A 17,823-nucleotide genomic window follows, 5' to 3' on the forward strand; every position below is an offset into this window, starting at 1 on the left:
TACGTGCTCCATTTCCATCTCCCTGCTCAATCCTTTTCTTCCTGCCCAACATGCCTATGCCATCTTTCCTCTCATCTATTGCCGACAAGGCTCAGAGCGCTATCCAAGCTTCCCCCTTGGCTGGCCATCTGCCCTCCAGCTTGGGCCCACGTCCAGCCAGTCCAGACGATGCATCCCAGCCCCCTGCCAACCAAGCTGCTGCGCAGGGTGGCCATAAGTCTCACACCCTCGAGGCCATCTCACACCAGTTCAGATCGTTGCAGCAGCAGTATTCGTGAGTGACATCGCCGCGACCCTCCATATCGTTATCTAATCTCTCCATCGCCCACGACCCAGGTCCACCACCCCTGTACAGAAAATTATTACAGCCTCAAAGGGAGTTGCTCTCGATTTTGACTGCGTCGCTCGCGACACAAAGGCCCAGAGCAAGGAGCTCTATACCTGGGGTCAGAACGAGCCCGAAGATCTGAAGGATGGTGTGTGGCAGTTGGCACCACACATAACAACAGTTTAACTGACAATTGGAATCTAGTCACTGACCGATTGGCATATCTGAACTTTGTCCACGGTTCCTTGGCTAGCACCCTAGCTCAGAGGCTGAACACTGCCCGTGGCCCGTTCAAAGCCCTTCGGGATGCCGAAAGTGCTCTTCAACCCCGGCGTAACATCAGGGCTGGGCTCCAGGCCCAGATCTCCAAGGTCGAAAACGACCCCAAAAAGGCAGCCGACCTCAGAGAGCAATTGAGGAAGGCGGAACTCGAAGACGCCCAGGCCGAGAAGGAGATCGAGCTCTTGAAGCGCAAGGCAGTCCGGGAGAGCGAGCAACTCAAGTGGGAGGCCATTCGAGAGGTAAGGGCTTCTCTTATGCCGAACATGAGCCCTACTGACATCTTGTCTAGTACGCCGAGAAACTCGTCCTACTTTCGCAAGCATCGTTGCCCATAACGGCGGCTTTGCCTACCCTTCCGCCTGACCAGCAACATCCTTATCTCGGTGGTACTGCAACCGCTGCTGCCCGAGCATCACTCCAACGCGCATTGGACAACTACAAGACTGGCCACATCAACCTTCCTCCACCCGGAGCGGACCTCAGCCGATCGGATACTCGAAGCTTTGGCGAAAGCCATGCCACCGAACTTTCTAATATCACTCCATATACCCCTGCTCACCACGCCCAGACTCCCCCGATCCAATCAACCTCCGCGCCCCCGTTCCCTGCTGCTCCTCAAGAATCCAAGCTTTCGCCCCCTATTGATCCTTCAGCATTGAACCAGGCTCCTGCACCAATCCCAGCGGTCTCAACTCCTGTCGCCCCAGCTGTAGCTGACACCACATCACCTGCGGAGAACACGGCTCCCGTTATGACCCCAACTGTTGCTGAGACTGGCATCCCTGTTGACGGCCCTCCTGGACCCTCAAAGGGATCTCTTCACGACTTGAAACACGCCTCATCCCAGTCAGGCGCCTTGCAGTCGCCTCCCGCATTTCCATCCGAAGCTTCTGTACCGACTTCCCAGCACGAAAGTGCTGAAGAGGAGAAGCGACGACTGGCCGCTGCCTATTCCCACGCGCAAGCAGCCCCTTCCACTACCGCTGGCTCTCCTCCACCAGAGGCCTCCAAGCCTGAAAGTGCAGAAGAGGAGAAAAAGCGGCTGGAGCGAGAAGAAAGGGAAAGGATCCTTCGAGGCGAGCAAGCGCGAAAAGACACCAACCCCGACGAAGACTTGCCTCCTTATCAAGAACCCACTCTCCAGTGAACAGGGAAGTGAATGGTTGGCATGAACGTGATTAAACTTGTTGGAGTACTACAATACGGTGTCTTCTTGTTCTCTCTTCGGAAGTATATGACTTGTGGAACTCACTTTGTACTGAATTCTTCGCTTTTTGAAATTGACTATATGCGTTTGGACGACCACGCTGATGCATGACTCGTGACCGACAACAAGGTGTTACAGAGGAGGGGTTAGCAAGTAGCCTTTCCTCTAGAAGAAACTAATTACTCGCGCGTTAAGTCGGAGCTCTTTGCAACTCCTTCAAATCCGGCACCAGGATTTCGGAGACGGTTGAGCATTACGATATCAAATACAACGGATGAGAACCTCGGGCAATGGTAAAAGTGAACGTCACTGTACTATGGACAAAATCAGGCAAATATTTTGAGCAGTACAAGACACGAGGGCGTACCATAATCAGAGCTCTTCACCTGCTCCCTCAAACTTGTGTTTCGTCTTAGCAGCCACCTCTGTCATTCCTCTGCCACTGCCTGTTACTCCAACTGTAGAAAAGGGGATGTCAATGGTGAAGATGCCACATCCGAGAGAAAAACAGACTGACCTCTTCCCATAGGGTTGTCTGGAGTCTTGAAGATACTAGTCCCCGCTACACCAGCAATATGGATGCCCTTCTTTTCCGACTTCTTGGCGAACTTCTGCCACGATTGCTGTTTCGCGGCCTGCTCCTTCGCTTTCTGAGCTTTCATCTCCAGCTTTTTCTCATTCTTCTTCTTCTTCCTTTCCCGCTCCTCTTCCTCGGCTTTCGTTAGCTTTCGTTTGCCGGTGACGGGTGCCGTGCTAGCATAGTTTGCGGGTAATGGTTTCAGGTCGGTAGATTTGACTAGTTCGGTTGTGTTGTACCCCTTGAACACGATGCTGTACACCCGGTTGTCGGCAGCACCGCCGACAAATGTGATTCGTGCAGGATACCACTGTCCGTCGGCAGAATATCGTGCTAGGCAGTCGTCTCCTGCTGACCATACATGCGCAGGGGTGGATGTAGAAGACGAAGCCTTTTTGTTGTCAGATTTGGATGAAGAGGAGGCTGCTTCGGCTTGGGCGATAGCGGCCTGAGCAAGCTCGATGAGCTCTTTCAGCTCTGAATGAAGGGCTGCGAGTTCAGCGTTGTCGGGATCAGCTTGCAAGGCGGCCTCAACTTGTGTAAGCTTGAGTTGATATTCCTCGAGATCTGACTTGTCCATTTCGTTTGACTTGAGGAGAGAGAAACAGAAACAAAGGGTAACAGGCAAGAAGGCGTGGGAACTAAATTACATTGCAGGGCGGCAATTTAACTAGGGGTTCGTCATCCGTTACTTACGCCCAGAAACTATCCAGTTTGACTCGTGTATCCTGTTTCCCCTTGCTACCCTGTGGACGGCCCGCATTTCGAACAGACTTTTTGGAGTGATACTTGCGTCTTTGTTGATTCTGCCGCTTCGAGACTTCGGCAGCTGCCCTCGCCTTGATATCATCCTTGACGGTGTCGGGTTCTGGAGAAGCTGACCTTGAAGACTCCCTTGATATGTTCAGGACGGAAATGTCAGGCGTTCCATCTTCCTGCTGGGTGCTCTCGGAGGTCTTTTGCCGTGATTCCCCTTCTGAAGGACCATCGTATGTCCTTTGCGCAGGCATACTAAGGCCGCCTTCCTCGCTTTCCTCTCCTTCCTCCTCTTCCTCCTCTTCCTCCTCTTCCTCCTCCTCGCTCTCCTCGCTCTCATCCTCTTCATCTCCTGTTCCCTCTTCCTCCAGATCCGCAGCCTCCATGTACTGTAAGGAGAGTTCAGCGTCACTTCGGGGATAGAAAAAATGTCGACACTACCTCCTCCAACACCTTCATGTCATTCTTGCTGAATCCGCTGGCCTCCACGATGACATCTAAACGGAAATCATTGCCATCTGCAGACCCTTCAGCCATGGTCCTTTTGAAACGAGGATAAAGATTGCTTTCGTAGCGGAACCGTCGTCGGAAGAATGTGCGGATGCATTCTACGTCGCGGTTGAAATACCTGGAGGGACGAAGGTAAAGATCCTCTGTTGAAGGGGGACAGTGCCTCGTACCATTCTGCGTTCTCATGAGACGTGCTAACCATTTGAGGGAAATCAATGACCACGGGTTCGCCTGTTTCCTCCCGAATGAGGATGTTGAATTCGTTGAAATCGCCGTGGATAAGGCCTGCTTGTGCAAAGCGGACGATGAGGTCCATCAACGTGGAATAGAGCTTTCCTGGAGACGGCACTTCTGATATCTGTCGCCTATTGTCATGTGAGATTGGGGCATGAGATCTCATAGGGAAAATAATCTTACAACGGGTAGGCATTTATGAATTCCATCAGTACGCAATGTCTGGCTTGGTCGATGGGCTTTGGTATGGGGAAACCATGTTCATAAAGCACCTAATCGAGGGTGAATTCTCAAGGACGGAGGAGAAGAGAGACGTATATACTTTCATGAAGGCATATTCTTTCTGCGCGGAGAGACGCGAGAGGTACATCCAGGATGCAGATTTTCGTTTACCCATATAGTCTCGCTTTGTTTTGATACTCCGGAAAGAAATTCGTCCTAGTCTGTGTAGACGGTCAGTCACAAAGACACGCGAACAGAGAACCACACTCACCTGTGGAGTTTTAGGACCATCTCGTCGCCTTCAGCATTGGCAACGACATAGATGTCTGAGCAAGGGGATTAGAACTTGGCCTCGACGTCAACGATTGACTACACACCGGATTCCTTTCCAACGCCAATTTGATTCCCAACAGACGTCATGCTGTCCCTCTTGGACAATGCGCGCATAGCCAGGTAATCGTACCCTCCATATGTAAGGCGATATCCTTCGTCTGGAGTCAGCCAATGTCATTATTGGTCCGTTTAGCAGGATAACATGGAAATTATTCACATTTTGCGTTCTGAACCTTGGAGATAAGGTTTCTCTTCGCCAGAGAACCAATGAGCTTGTTTACTCCTCCTCCTCGAAGCCCCGATATCTGGACTATCAAGTGTGTGGGGACAATTTCATGGTTTTTCGAGCCCATTTCGACCTAGGATATGGGGTAAATTGCAGTTTTACATATGAAGATCATGAGCGAGCGTACAGCGGTGAGGACTCGGAACTCCTCCGAGGTGACATATCTCAGATCTGTTGCATCCAGCTTCATAGCGAGCAGTGTTTTTGACTGTGCAGTAAGAGATAGAAGAACACTCAATGCATTAAGTTTCTAAATTCTGGCACATCGGCGATCTCCGATTCAAAGAGCGCTAATTATACAGCGACGCGTCTGGTCGTCCGCCGAATGTATGTCGCGATATCTCGTCCGTGAAGCCCTCAAGGTATGTACCAGAATATATAAACACATTTTTTAAAACCTTATCCGGAAGCCCAGGTCCCTTCTTCCCAGATTCAAGAGACATGTGTTGGTGACGCGCGACCAGATGCATTGTGAGGTCAGCTGTTGTCGATCCGTATCCTCGTTGCACTGAAAGGCCAGGGGCTTGCAATATGTTGTCAAGCGAAATAGTGAGCTTACAGCAGTCGATAAAAGCGCCATTTGGGACCTTTGGGACGCCAACATGCGCATTCTGTGAGTACTTGAGTTGGCCCATCCGAGCGGTCGATTGTCCGTCCTTATACCGAGGCTACAGGATGGTCGGGTCTTCGCTTGGTTATGATCCTCCAGCCAAGCGCGACGAAATATTTCATCGGCTCTCGCGTTTTATCCTTGTCTACAAGTCCCCTCTGGAAGAGGGTGAAGCTCAGAAGCTTGTCGCATACTCTACGTTTCGATTCGACCGTGAAGACGAGGACAATGTGGTTTATTGGTGAATTATCAACAGCCAAACATTCTCTTGCTTGCTCCTTAACCTCCCAGCAGCTACGAACTGCAGGTCGATGAAATTATGCGCGGTGTGGGAATCGGGCGCAAATTGATGGGTTGCCTGGAGTCCGTCGCAGAAGCCTACGGGATGGATAAAGTCATGCTGACGGTACTGAAAGGCGAGCACTTGCCAGCTTTATCTAAACCACATCGTCTTACCGGAGAATTTAGCCAATGAGAAGGCCTTTCGGTTCTACATGCAATGCGGGTGAGTTTCACTGGCGGCAACCCTGGCTGCCAGCGCATTCGCTGAACGAAGGAATGCAGCTTCAAAGTCGATGAATCATCCCCGTCTCTTTACGGTGAAGAAGTAGACTACGAGATATTGTCCAAGGTTGTATCTGGCGCTGATTTATGATTTATGATACTGTAGGGGCCGCGTGCCGCGACTACCGACCTTGCTTTAGCGTCATTTAGGGACCCTGTTTTTTGTTGGGAGCATTGAACATTGAACCACTCACACTTCTGCCCGGAAGGTGTCGTTGGGAAGCGGTACTGAAACAGATTGCAATTGACACTCAGACTATGTACGCTGTGAGCGAACAACTGCTATTTGGACGGGCAAATGAGCCTATGCGTCACGCGACCTCTTCAACATTTAAAGTTTAAACGAAGGTAGTCGGTCCTCCGGTTAAGTAGTATCACTGTCGAAATTGCGTGCAAACACGGATAGCAGGCTTTTGCAGGTCCCAGCGCTTAAACAGGCTACTGAGAAATATACGATAGTGTTCAAATGTGCGGCTATTTTGTCGTTCCCCACTCGAAGAGACTATTCTCGAGAGAACAAAATCTCACTGAAGGTTGGGAGAACCGAAACAACGGTAAGGACCAAACCAAGTGCTTGCATTTGTTTGTTTTCGCGTTTCTATGTAGTGAAAACTTACATAATATCCTCCCCTAAGGGACCTAGCTAAAGCAAGGTCGATTAAACATTTTTGTTTCGAGTCGGGGTCGGAAAGTGAGCGTGGGTAAACAGATGTAAACAGGTACGTTTTGGGCTGTCAGACAAGACACGGCTCAGTTTGCAGCGGTTCTCTACGTTATGTTGGCCTCCTGTACATCCCGAGCGTTGCGCTCATCAGTCACCCGTCTGCAAGGCAGACGCTTTGCTTCCCATGAAGCACCGCAGTACAACGAACCCACCGGCTGGCTTTTCGGTGAAAAGGTACGTCAAATCTTGCGGCTTGACTTTCGTTCTGCTGTCTAACCTTTCGAACCTGCTTCAGCCACCACCACCGGGACAGAAACGAGTGAAGGAGGACTGGGAGAACATTTGGGTTATTGGAATGTTCGGCACCATGGCTTTCGCCAGTGTGATGTTGTACTACAAGCCTGACACCAGGTGCGTTCCGGATTCTCTCGCTGGTACTCCAATTTCCTCATTCTTTTGTCGTAGCGTTCAATCCTGGGCCTTGAAAGAAGCCAAGGAACGCATGGAAGCTCGCGGAGAGAAATACCAATACGAACCCTCGACCTCGACGTCGTCCTCATCAACGTCTTCCTAATAGCAACCACAATATTCTTCATTGTCGCCATCCTCATCCGCTAGAAAGTACCAATAGAATATATTCTATTCGAGTTTCTTAAACTTCGGTTCAGATCAGAAGGTCTATGAGCAGCTATTCTACGACCACTATGGTGGTTAGGTGAGGTTGGGGGAACTATGACTCGCAGTGCGCCTTGTAGGCCTCCTCCGTCAAAAGTTCTTCGAGCTACATCAGGGATATTCAGCTTCCGGTATACACCAGAAGTAAATAGACGCACCTCAGCGGGGGACGAGAGCTTAATCTTGCAGAGCCAGCCCTTGTCTTCAGGAGACTTGTTGAGAAGGCTTGGCTCGGAAGAGAGGGCCTCGTTGATTGCCTCGACAGTGCCAGAAACCGGAGCATACTGGGGGAGTTCCGTCAACGGATTAACACGGTCAATGCTGTGAGGTGGACACGCACGATATCAGAAGCAGCCTTGACACTTTCAACGGCGCCAATTTGGTCTAGAGAATAGGTTAAGAACGCGGCCGATGTGGTGGTGGTGGTATCTGCAAGTCCTCACCTCCTTGCGCAACTTCGGTGCCTTCACTCGGCAGCTCGACGAACACGACGTCCCCAAGAGACGACTGTGCATAGTCCGTAATCGAGACCGTGCCGATACCAGTCGAGTCGTCGAAAGCAATGGCTTCGTGGTCGGTCGTGTAGCGTTTGGCTGTAGGACCACCAAGTGTCAAGCGCCCCATCTTTTTGGCAGCCAGCGGGTACTCACTAACGACAGTCCTGAATTGAGCAGGTCGGAACGCGGCGGTTCTCAAAGCAAAGGTCCTGGCAGGACGAGCACGAGCGACAGTTGTTCTGAAGATGGCTTGCATGGCGGTGGAGTGAGTTCAAGGCGTGTCGGGGGATGGGAGAGCCAATGGCTTCGCGAAGAAAACCGTTGCCTTATTTGTAAAACTGCGTTCCGCCCTGGAAGCTCGTGTTAAGGGTCGACCGTGTGGCTAGACTCTCAGTGATGGACAATTCATTCAGATACAAGGCAATAAATTATGTCTCATATTAAGTCTAGGTAGCTCGAACCCGGATTACTTTTGTACATGTGCTAGGTAACGACTAAATGGTAAGTGGGGGTGAATAGCTGTATGCAGCGGCGCAACGACGATAACTGAACCGTTTACTCGAAAATCTTGGTAACGATACCAGTTCCAACTAGAGAAAAGGTCAGTGTCGGCCCACCGAAGATGAACGGGGAGCTACTTACTAGTCTTGTTAGCCTCACGGAGTGTGAATCGAGTTCCCTCCTCGAGAGCAACGTCGAAGACCAAGTCGCAGACCATCTCGACGTTGTCACCGGGCATGACCATCTTCTCAGCAGCATCGGGAGTGCCTTCAGGGAACGAGAGAGAAACGGTGATATCAGCGGTACGGACGAAGCATTGAGGGCGGTAGTTTTGCATGAAGGGAGTGTAACGACCACCCTCTTCCTTGGTCAAGACCTAAATATAGATTGTGCGTCAGGGGTACGATGACGAAGAGGGACCATTGGTAACTGACGTAGATCTGAGCGAGGAACTTCTTGGCGGACTTGACGGAGCCGGGGGCAGCGAGGACTTGACCGCGTCGGATTTGTTCACGCTTGATGCCACGGAGGAGAGCACCCATGTTGTCACCAGCCTCAGCCTGAGTGGAAGGTCAAACTTGCAATCCACAACGAAATGTAACGCAATACTCACGCGGTCGAGTTCCTTGTGGAACATCTCAATACCAGTAAGAGTAGTCTTCAAGTTGGCACCAAATCCGATGATTTCGACATCAGTACCCTTGGTGGCAACTCCACGCTCGACGCGTCCAGTAGCGACGGTACCACGGCCAGAGATAGAGAAAACGTCTGAATTTTCGGTATGAAATGCGAATATTCACAAGGACAGGAGATTCGAGACATACCTTCAACGGGCATGAGGAAAGGTTTCTCGAGGTCACGGACTGGGAGTTCGAGCCATTCGTCACAAGCCTTGACGAGTTCGCGGATCTTGGATTCGCCAATCTTGTCGTCACGACCTTCCAAAGCAGCCAAAGCAGAGCCCATGATGATAGGAGTGTTTTCACCGTCGAAGTTGTAAGTCGAAAGCAAGTCCCTCATTTCCATGTCGACGAGTTCCAACATTTCCGGGTCCGAGATTTGGTCAACCTTGTTGATCCAAACTACCAAACGCTTGATACCGACTTGACGTGCGAGGAGCAAGTGCTCACGAGTTTGGGGCATCTGACCGTCCGTTGCAGAGACGACAATGATAGCACCGTCCATTTGAGCTGCACCAGTAATCATGTTCTTGATGTCTGAAGGAAATGTGAGCAAGTAGTGGTGATATAGGACATGGCAGCGTACAATCAGCGTGTCCGGGACAGTCAATGTGACCGTAGTGGCGGGAGTCCGACTCGTATTCGACGTGGGACGAGTTGATAGTGATACCACGGGCCTTCTCTTCTGGGGCCTTGTCGATTTGGTTGTAGTCGGTGAACTTGGCACCACCTTGAGAAGAGAGAACCTTGGTGATAGCGGCGGTCAAAGTGGTCTTTCCATGATCAACATGGCCTATGCTTTGTCGTCAGGGACGAGCAGAGTCTGGGAATGACGAGCGACGTACCAATGGTACCAATGTTCATGTGGGGCTTGTTCCGTTGGAAGACCTCCGCGTAGCCACGTCGGAGCGCTATTGACACGTCAGAAGAAAGTCGAACAGAAGAGATGGGACATACCAAAGCCAGACGAAGGATACGTTGGCAGAACGCGGTTGCGTTGGCAAGCGCTGCGAAGTGAAACTGGAGAAGAATGAGCATTGGGAATAACGGGGACGACGAGGAGTAAGGGACGAACGTCTGGCACAGGCAAAAGCCTGGGAGGCCGCTTTACAGTTGGCGAGAGACAGCATGGCTAAGGATGCTGACTGCAACGGAGGTCAGACGCGAAGACAGCTCACCGCGAAGGAATCAAAATTTATGGTCCCTCTCTTTCGGCAAACACCGGTGCACACACCGAACCCATTCCGTGGTTAGGGTTAACCCCACTTTAACCGACCACATTGATCATGGCAGCCTCGGATCGTCAAGAACTCATTCGAAATGCTGTTTCCTTCTTGAACGACCCAAAGGTGTCCATTAAAGATTCACGACCCTATAAATATTCACTCACTACCTACATCTTAGGCCCGTTCCTCACCTCTGGCTCAGAAACTTCAGTTTCTCGAAGCCAAGGGGTTGACCCCTGCTGAAATTGACATTGCTCTAAGGCAATCTGCTGCGAACGTGTCAGCTCCACAACAATACGCACCCTCGTATGGTCAGCCTTATGGAGTGGTTCCTCCACCTCAGCAGCGTTGGGACTGGAGAGACTACTTCGTTCGTATTCACTGAAAGTACGTTTTAACACGTGCTTACAACAGGTCCAACAGATTACTGCAGTGGTATCCGGAACAGTAGTCTATGGTGCTGTTTCATTGTTCAAGGTGTGTACATCCCTGTGGCGGTAGAGTCATTGCTCATGTTACTCTTTGCCAGAAATACATTCAGCCGCATTTGCAACCCCCGAGCTCGACCGCGTATGAACAAGACCGAGATGCACTCAATGCTCAGTTCGATGCAGCAGAAGCCTTGTTAAAGGAGATACAAGCAGAGACTGCTGCTGTCCGTGCTGCTGTTGCCGAGCAGAAGGAGAGGGTGGACCAAGCAACTGACAATGTCAACGCGGCGGTGGCCGAGATGCGGGAGGGTGAGGCAAAGACTCGTGACGAAATCAGAGAGATTCGTGACGAGGTTAATACCATTCGCGAAATGCTTCCCAAGGTGTGTATTCGTCCGTTCCATATATTTAAATGTTTAACCTCGTTTTGCTAGATGATTGAGAAGAACAAGGAATCCCAGAACCAATCCCTCGGTGAATTGCAACAGGAGCTCAAGTCCCTCAAGGCACTCCTCCTCAGTCGTGGGCCCACCGTCGCCAGCACTCCCTCACCTCCTATCCACTTTGGAAGGCCCTCAATACCAGCCTGGCAATTAGCCAGCACTCCCCAGGCAGAGACGCCGGCAGCTTCTAGTACTGCCCCTGCCCCTCAGGTGGTTGCAAACCCGACCCCTGTCAATGGCAAAGGGAAGGAAGTTGAGCGGGATTCTGAAACAGACAGCTCTCCGACTTCCTCTGGTGCATGATTACTGTGTACCTTGCGCGTTAGTTTCTGTGTAGTTTACGCTGAATTATTAGTTCTTCACGGTCCTCGGCAATTAAGAGGTTTTGATCCGGAGTTGCTAATAGGGTAAGAGATTCTCACATGTATCGCCTCCGCGACCTGATTGATGAGGTGTGCTGGCCTTTAGCACTTGCAACCTCATTCGCACCGAGCCTTCACGTCTTTTTGTGAAGCTGAAAGGTATTCCAGACCATGTTCAGCCAGTTCAAGAATGCTGTTGAACAGCTTGCTCAGCAAGTCCCAGTTCCACAAATCCCAGGAGTCGACGAACACCTAGTACGGCGCGGTTCTACAGAAATCAACCGTTCAATATCACCTCTGTCCTCAGGACAACTAGCCGAATCCGCGCTTACCTCTCTCCGGAGATCTCTGTCCTCCCAACGACCAGACCCTGTTTCTCGCTCCAATTCTGGCTCAAGTGGAACGCCTCCACCTGCTCGCAAGTCCAATTTAGAGGAACGGCTGCGACGGGCTGCACATAATGCCATTGTAGAGGGTTCACCTAATTCTTCTTCGAGGAAAGGAAGCTCCAGTCGCTCATCCTCACCGGCACCTAACAGTATCAACCAAACGCGGTCACAGTCCCCTGCATCAGTCCCGCTGCCACAGTCACCGCTTTTAAATCCCACCAATTCCTCCATTGTTCCGGAGAAACTCTCAAACCTTCAGCATACAGACGAGGGAAACCCAGAGCCTTCAGAAACAAGTCAGGAACAAGTCAACAAAGCCAAACTTGCCTCAACCTCTGAAGAGAGGGCATCCGAATTGAAATATACAGCCGGAGATGTCAGCAAAGACAACGATTCCGATACCCAAGTGGAAACAGACAAAAAGAAGACCTCACCATCCAATTCCGAGGAAGCAGGCGAAAGGCTGGGTGCTGATGCAGACTCGCCACGGGCCATCGCCCAGGCGGTCGACGGGGACAGCGCCTTCCCGCCAAAAGCGCCCAGTCCTGAGGCAACGAAGCCGACAGAGAAAGACTCGCCATCTCCTGCAACGCCGTCCGACTTGCTGCCTCAGACAGATTCGCCTGCTGAATCTGAGCTACCCGATGGGAGGCATGACACTGTTTCTGTCCTCGCCGTTGCTACTTCGCCTTCGGTAGCCGAACCCAGCGAGTTGGTACCAACAATCACCAAGGAGGGACCAGAGTTGAAAGGACCAGGGGTCGAAGAGCTTCAACAACGACTGAAGCAAGTTGAGCAAAGATTCTCGGGTACGCTTTGCCGATCTGTAATGATGATACCGAGCCTTAATATCTCTGCAGATGTTTCAACGTCGTTCAAGCGCCTTCAGGCTGAAAAGAGGGCTGCAGATGCCGTTCTGCGCGAACTTACGCCCCTCGAGAGTATTCAAGATAACGAAGGACTTGGTGATTATTTGAAGAATGTACAATCGAAGATCTCGGTATGTCACTGCAGATATATACAAACGACCAGATAGTGATTCTAGTGGACATCAGATTTTCCAAGAGGAGATTAAGAGATTGAATGCCAAGATTGGTGGTTCGTACCGTTTGTTTCCACTGTCGAATTTCGACTTAACATTCCCTCAGACTACGAAGGCCAGTTAGAGGATCTCCGGAATACCCACCTTTCAGAAACCAAATCCCAATCCGACCAGATTGAGAAACTCCGCGTCCAGCTTAAGGAGACCGAGGCCCTCTTCCAAGCCTCTGAAAAGGCTGTCACCCAAGTGGAGGATAACATTGCATCCCACAAGTCGGAAACCGATCAGCTGAACGCCCAGATCGAGAAGTTGCGGACCCTGGCCAAGGAAGAGGAAGAGAAGCGAGTGAAGGCGATCAGTCTTCTGAAGACAGTGCGGCAAAAGTTGGTCAAGACGGAGAAGGAGAGGGATGAGGCACTGCAGCAGGCTGCGGCTTCCAAGGATCTTGACAAGGATGAACGGGACAAGGAAAGAGCGGAGCGATTGAAATTGCAGCACGATCTAGAAGCGATGCAGATTGAGAAGGAGAAAACGGCAGCTGCGCAAAGGGCTCAGTATGACCGGGATTTGGCCTTGATGAAGGAGCGGTATGAGAAGGAATTGTCTGCCGTTAAAGGCCAACTGGAGTTGGACATCATTACACTCAAGGTAACGGGAAAGATCGACAATCTCGCATATGCTTCGGTACTAATCTATCGTTGTAGAGTTCACACTCAAAGGACATCGCGGCCAAGAATTCGCAGATATCGACATTAGAGAATTCCCTCAACAACGTCACACGGGATAAGAACTCGTTTTTCGAGCAGCTGCAGATAAAACAGGCCGAAACTGAATCCGCTCAGGGCCACTTGGAGTCGCTCCAACTGCAGAATACCGAGCTCGAGTTCCAGCTACGGGAGGCCAACGATCGCCTAGCACTCTTGCGTGAGGAATACGCTGAATATCAGCGCGAGCAAGAAGTTCGAGCACGAGAACCCGTCACTTCCGCCGACGACATAGCACAAATGATCTCTGCGACCGAGTCAAGATACGAAGTCAAACTAGCTGAGATGAAACGTAGCGTGGAGGTGTTAGAGAGGGAGAGGGGCGAGAGCGAAGCTAATTGGAGCCGTAAGTTAAAGGAGAAGGTGAAAGAGGTGGAGGACCTAAGTCGTCTTTTGGGTACTACTGCCAAGTCGAGAGAAGAGGACATCGGGATCGCCGACAAATTAAGAGCAGACCTTGCTCGGTCGCAGGAAGAAATCAGGTTGCTCAGGGAGCAAGTTGCGGAAGTGCCTGTACTGCAAGATCGGATTCAGGAATTGAAGGTACTGCCTCTTTGGTTGATTGGAATATGTGCTGGATTCTGATAGCAAACATACAGAGAATATCGAAGGAGCAGGAACAAGAGTCCCATTTGAAGCAATCGCTGGTGGAGAAGCAGATCGAAGACTACAAGAGTCGAGAGAGCCAGTTGAAGCAGGCGAACAAGGTCAGAACAGTATCAGTAATAGTTGGACGCTGACTGACGCCTCCTTCAGACTCTCAAAGATGAACTGCGCAAAGTACAAACGTCAGCGGCGTTATTGGAGCGTCAAAGGAACCCTGGGGTGGGCTATTGGAATAACCGTGCAGCTGCCGAGTCCGAAGGCTCCCAGCAAGCGTCGCCAACGATTGGCACTTCGTCTCGCGTCAGTTCTCCTGCTCCTGGTTCTGCCAAGCAAGAAGAAGAGGTCAACCTCGAGTATCTTCGAAACGTGATCCTGCAGTTCTTGGAGCATAAAGAAATGAGAGTAAGTCACGTTTTCGTCAAATTAAACAGTGTCTGATGGCGGTACCTGTAGCCGAACCTCGTCAAGGTTATTTCAATAATCTTGCATTTTACTCCTCAGGAAACACGTCGCTTGATGGCTAAGGTGTAATTCGTTCTTTCATAGGTCGTTCGGGTAAAGCAAGGGCGGCTCTCAGCCACCATGCTAGACTAAAAAACCATGCTTATAGGGACAGACTAGTAACTGGGTAATATACGGGTGGGTTTAATACATGGGCAAGATAAGGGGGCCTATTATACGAATGTTACGGCTACAATGTCGGGCAGATTATTGGGTGGGCAAAACGCCTTGGGCAAGCTAATTTTGGGATTGGCTGAGAATGGTCTGCAGGTCGGCGTTCTGTTTCATTGGAAGCCCGGTCATTGACGCGTGATAGTGAAGTCTTCGAAAGGATACACTTACAGCGCGTTCCAGCTCCAGCAGCTTTAATTTCGAGAGCGACACGTCGTGCTGCAGACCGGCAACCATGCTCTAATATACGGCAGATAATTAATGACTGTTGTATAGGACGCCGGTCGGAACAAGGCACTAACCTTCGCGGTTTTTGAATTCAGACCCTTGAATTGTTCGAGGGCCGAGAATGGGACAGGGTAGTACCCGATACTGACGGCCTGTTAGAGTCAGACGCGCTCGAGAGGACGGAAGCTCACCTTAGAAGCTGCGCGTGCAGCTCGTCGATGTGACTTTCCAGGCTTGCCATATAAATGACGCGTCTGTGTGGGGCTCCTAAGGTCGAGCTGGTCCGAAAGAAAATGAGCACCTGACGGCCATTGTGTGTAGAACTTGTACCTACATCTCGTAAGGCGTGAAGATGGATTTTTCCAATGCGTGATTCCAAATTTTTCGGCGTTTAACTTCGTCCTTTTTAGCGACTAGTCGGGCATACGGGTGGGCAATCTGTAGACGCGACTTGGAGGACTTTTGGGTAGAACGGGAGAGATTGTCGCTAGTGATGTGTGGTAAGTAGTCGGTGGACGGGGTGTAGGAGGAGTCGGAGGTGGCTGAGCTGGAGGCAGGGGAATGTGCTTGGGTATAGACTGGGTAAGTATAGTAGGTTTGAAGTGAATCCATTGATGCTGGTGAAGAGCACAGAGAAAAGAAAAAACGTATAGACCGACGACTTGGGATGGAGCGGCTCGGTGTACACAGACTATTTAAGAGGCCCCATTTCACAGGGGAATTGGAGACACGGAGACGTAAACATGTCAAAAACCAGGGGCCAGTCTCGATCCGCGCCATTGAGGGGGTGCAGATTGCTCGTTTCGTAGAGATCTCGGTGGTGTAACCTTGAATCTCCTAGATCTGCCATATGCCCCCTCTCTTAGGCTTTTAGTGTCCGGTCTTTATTAGGACAGCGGATATTCCATACACACTGTCCAACAGTCTCAAGCGCCCGTGTTCGAGGTTATCGATCGTCAACTCGCCATCGATTGTTTCCAAATGTCGATTATCTATGTATTTGGTGTCATGACCCAGCCAGGATCAACTTTGGGGACCAGATCTATGGAAGCGACGGCGGTCACGGGCTTCTTGTTGCCAGCTTTCTGGTGAATTGACTGTCATTCTTCTCACTCTTCCTGCGCCCAAATCGCGGGACGACTCCCCGTGCAGACATTCTCTCCTGGGTTCAAGTGCCCTTTATATTCCCCCCCCCCAGAGGTGAACGTTTGAACGACGGTTAGATAATTTCAAACATTTTTCGAGAAGCACGGAGATTGGTTGCTGGAGGATCTCTTGCTTTTCGAATGCATCTGTGATCGGATCTGCGAATAGAAAGCCCGTTTCCAAATTGATTGACAGTCCGATGCAACCCCTTGTGGCTTCCTTTAAAAAGCTCGAGACAGTCGCCTACGCGTTCAGGTATCGCAGTATGATGTTCACTCAATATCCTACCTGTTTTCCAGACCAGGAATATGAGCCAGTAAGTCCACCTTCCTACTCCCAACTCGTACTATGCTGATAAGAGCTCAGCAAGAGACCGCGTCTACATACTACGATCCTCATTACTTCGCTCCTGTGGTGCCGCAGAACCTTCAGCCCGTCCAGGCAGCACTCCCACAGCGAACAGACATGATTGTCCATGCGCCCATGCCTACACTACTCGGTCAAAATCCTCTGTGGTCACGCAATTTCGAGGACCTTTCGGAATACCAAACACAGTACTCGGCGTCACCATTGAGCGTCACGGGCTCGGACACTGTCTGTTACTACCCGGAAGCTGACCAGCAGTCTTTGGCATCTGGACAGTGGTCGGATGAAGTGGATCAAGGCTCTCAGCACCCCATCGCCACCTTCCCCACACCCAGCGAATTGCTTGTCGAATTATCGACTAAGAACGACTTGGCTCTATCCGCTCCAGGCTATCCGTATGTCAAGTCCGAGTCGTCCGCCCATCCGACTACGAAGCACGAGAACTTGGACTCAAACCATTCTTATACTAGCTCCAAGAGTCCGTCGCTCGAACCTCCGCAGTCAGCGGACGACGCTAAAAGCGAGGCAAGTCGCGGCAAAGCACGTCGACGCGTTACCAGCCATAGCATCGGTCAGGCGACGACATCTGATCCGTATGTCCTCCTCCTTTCCGTCATACAACTTCTAGACTGAATTTTAATGATCTAATTGACAGGGAAACTATCTCGTCGCACGAAAAGAAAAGGCACTACCTTGAATGCCTCGAACAATATGTCATGTATCTGCACCAACAGCTGGAGCTACTAAATGTCTCCCCTGTGCCATTGAAGCGCGTTCAAAGTTACGGCGGCCTCAAGAGCCGCTCTATCAGAGTGAGTCAAGGTTAATCGGTGCTGAGCAGAGGAGGACATCGGAAACTTTCCCCCAAGTTCGCCTTCCTTTCTTCACCACGGTTTGCTTCTTTTATTCCGAGACGGTGGCTGATAAATACCTGCTCATAGACATTACTCGTGCATATGGAAAAAACGAGCCGGGGTTTAGCTTCGAAGACCAAGGCTGAAGAAGACAGGGTACGCTCATCTCTTCGATGATTTGGCCTCTTATGGTATGGTAACTGACGACAGCCACTGATACCCGTCTAGTTTGCTCAACTGCGGGAGGAAGTTATGAGCAGGAACTTTTCGAACGAACACCCGGCTGACTGAGTGCCCATCGCATTTGAAGCTTTGAAGGTCTGAAGACGAACCAAAACTGTGGATGTATATCTAGACGTTGAGAGAAC

General features: G+C 50.8%; 10 protein-coding genes across 10 annotated transcripts; 5 read left to right on the forward strand and 5 right to left on the reverse strand.

Moving 5' to 3' along the window:
• Positions 1 to 50: 50 nt before the first annotated feature.
• CC1G_06757 (hypothetical protein) lies at positions 51 to 1,757 on the forward strand (the record flags this gene model as incomplete). Its single annotated transcript, XM_001828719.1, has 4 exons — positions 51 to 274; positions 337 to 476; positions 533 to 849; positions 900 to 1,757. The coding sequence occupies 4 exons, from the start codon at positions 51 to 53 to the stop codon at positions 1,755 to 1,757; spliced, it is 1,539 nt and encodes a 512-aa protein (XP_001828771.1).
• Positions 1,758 to 2,189: 432 nt separating this feature from the next.
• On the reverse strand, positions 2,190 to 3,010 carry CC1G_13651 (hypothetical protein; the record flags this gene model as incomplete). The annotated part of the gene is made up of 2 exons (XM_002912073.1): positions 2,335 to 3,010; positions 2,190 to 2,275 (listed from the first exon to the last, which is right to left on the reverse strand). The coding sequence occupies exons 1-2, from the start codon at positions 2,972 to 2,974 to the stop codon at positions 2,190 to 2,192; spliced, it is 726 nt and encodes a 241-aa protein (XP_002912119.1). The 5' UTR covers positions 2,975 to 3,010.
• Positions 3,011 to 3,086: 76 nt separating this feature from the next.
• CC1G_13652 (atypical/RIO/RIO2 protein kinase) lies at positions 3,087 to 4,925 on the reverse strand (the record flags this gene model as incomplete). Its single annotated transcript, XM_002912074.1, has 9 exons — positions 3,087 to 3,539; positions 3,592 to 3,778; positions 3,831 to 4,025; positions 4,078 to 4,166; positions 4,217 to 4,337; positions 4,388 to 4,442; positions 4,494 to 4,607; positions 4,667 to 4,808; positions 4,863 to 4,925. 9 exons carry the CDS (start codon positions 4,923 to 4,925, stop codon positions 3,087 to 3,089), a joined length of 1,419 nt encoding a protein of 472 aa, XP_002912120.1.
• Positions 4,926 to 5,410: 485 nt separating this feature from the next.
• CC1G_06759 (hypothetical protein) lies at positions 5,411 to 6,000 on the forward strand (the record flags this gene model as incomplete). The annotated part of the gene is made up of 4 exons (XM_001828721.2): positions 5,411 to 5,586; positions 5,640 to 5,751; positions 5,807 to 5,850; positions 5,910 to 6,000. The coding sequence occupies 4 exons, from the start codon at positions 5,411 to 5,413 to the stop codon at positions 5,998 to 6,000; spliced, it is 423 nt and encodes a 140-aa protein (XP_001828773.2).
• A 684-nt stretch (positions 6,001 to 6,684) lies between these two features.
• CC1G_06760 (hypothetical protein) lies at positions 6,685 to 7,228 on the forward strand (the record flags this gene model as incomplete). The annotated part of the gene is made up of 3 exons (XM_001828722.2): positions 6,685 to 6,807; positions 6,869 to 6,984; positions 7,039 to 7,228. 3 exons carry the CDS (start codon positions 6,685 to 6,687, stop codon positions 7,145 to 7,147), a joined length of 348 nt encoding a protein of 115 aa, XP_001828774.1. The 3' UTR covers positions 7,148 to 7,228.
• Positions 7,197 to 8,001, reverse strand: CC1G_06761 (glycine dehydrogenase; the record flags this gene model as incomplete). The annotated part of the gene is made up of 5 exons (XM_001828723.2): positions 7,197 to 7,354; positions 7,407 to 7,532; positions 7,589 to 7,632; positions 7,692 to 7,841; positions 7,899 to 8,001. The coding sequence occupies 5 exons, from the start codon at positions 7,999 to 8,001 to the stop codon at positions 7,304 to 7,306; spliced, it is 474 nt and encodes a 157-aa protein (XP_001828775.1). The 3' UTR covers positions 7,197 to 7,303.
• A 159-nt stretch (positions 8,002 to 8,160) lies between these two features.
• On the reverse strand, positions 8,161 to 10,078 carry CC1G_06762 (elongation factor Tu). The gene is made up of 9 exons (XM_001828724.2): positions 10,002 to 10,078; positions 9,884 to 9,946; positions 9,772 to 9,837; positions 9,513 to 9,719; positions 9,071 to 9,463; positions 8,860 to 9,014; positions 8,681 to 8,806; positions 8,388 to 8,622; positions 8,161 to 8,335 (listed from the first exon to the last, which is right to left on the reverse strand). Exons 1-9 carry the CDS (start codon positions 10,054 to 10,056, stop codon positions 8,301 to 8,303), a joined length of 1,335 nt encoding a protein of 444 aa, XP_001828776.2. The 5' UTR covers positions 10,057 to 10,078; the 3' UTR covers positions 8,161 to 8,300.
• A 134-nt stretch (positions 10,079 to 10,212) lies between these two features.
• CC1G_13653 (hypothetical protein) lies at positions 10,213 to 14,720 on the forward strand (the record flags this gene model as incomplete). Its single annotated transcript, XM_002912075.1, has 13 exons — positions 10,213 to 10,275; positions 10,331 to 10,522; positions 10,567 to 10,629; positions 10,682 to 10,966; positions 11,018 to 11,236; positions 11,977 to 12,586; positions 12,638 to 12,777; positions 12,833 to 12,875; positions 12,926 to 13,467; positions 13,524 to 14,126; positions 14,183 to 14,290; positions 14,340 to 14,591; positions 14,643 to 14,720. 13 exons carry the CDS (start codon positions 10,213 to 10,215, stop codon positions 14,718 to 14,720), a joined length of 3,198 nt encoding a protein of 1,065 aa, XP_002912121.1.
• A 207-nt stretch (positions 14,721 to 14,927) lies between these two features.
• Positions 14,928 to 15,701, reverse strand: CC1G_06765 (hypothetical protein; the record flags this gene model as incomplete). Its single annotated transcript, XM_001828727.1, has 5 exons — positions 14,928 to 14,969; positions 15,033 to 15,101; positions 15,164 to 15,233; positions 15,281 to 15,367; positions 15,424 to 15,701. The coding sequence occupies 5 exons, from the start codon at positions 15,699 to 15,701 to the stop codon at positions 14,928 to 14,930; spliced, it is 546 nt and encodes a 181-aa protein (XP_001828779.1).
• Positions 15,702 to 16,434: 733 nt separating this feature from the next.
• On the forward strand, positions 16,435 to 17,746 carry CC1G_06766 (hypothetical protein; the record flags this gene model as incomplete). The annotated part of the gene is made up of 5 exons (XM_001828728.2): positions 16,435 to 16,551; positions 16,602 to 17,194; positions 17,257 to 17,413; positions 17,543 to 17,611; positions 17,684 to 17,746. 5 exons carry the CDS (start codon positions 16,435 to 16,437, stop codon positions 17,744 to 17,746), a joined length of 999 nt encoding a protein of 332 aa, XP_001828780.2.
• Positions 17,747 to 17,823: the final 77 nt, after the last annotated feature.

This window comes from Coprinopsis cinerea (genome assembly GCF_000182895.1).
Source record: "Coprinopsis cinerea okayama7#130 chromosome 1 map unlocalized cont3.1, whole genome shotgun sequence".
Classification (NCBI taxonomy): Eukaryota; Fungi; Basidiomycota; class Agaricomycetes; order Agaricales; family Psathyrellaceae; genus Coprinopsis; species Coprinopsis cinerea.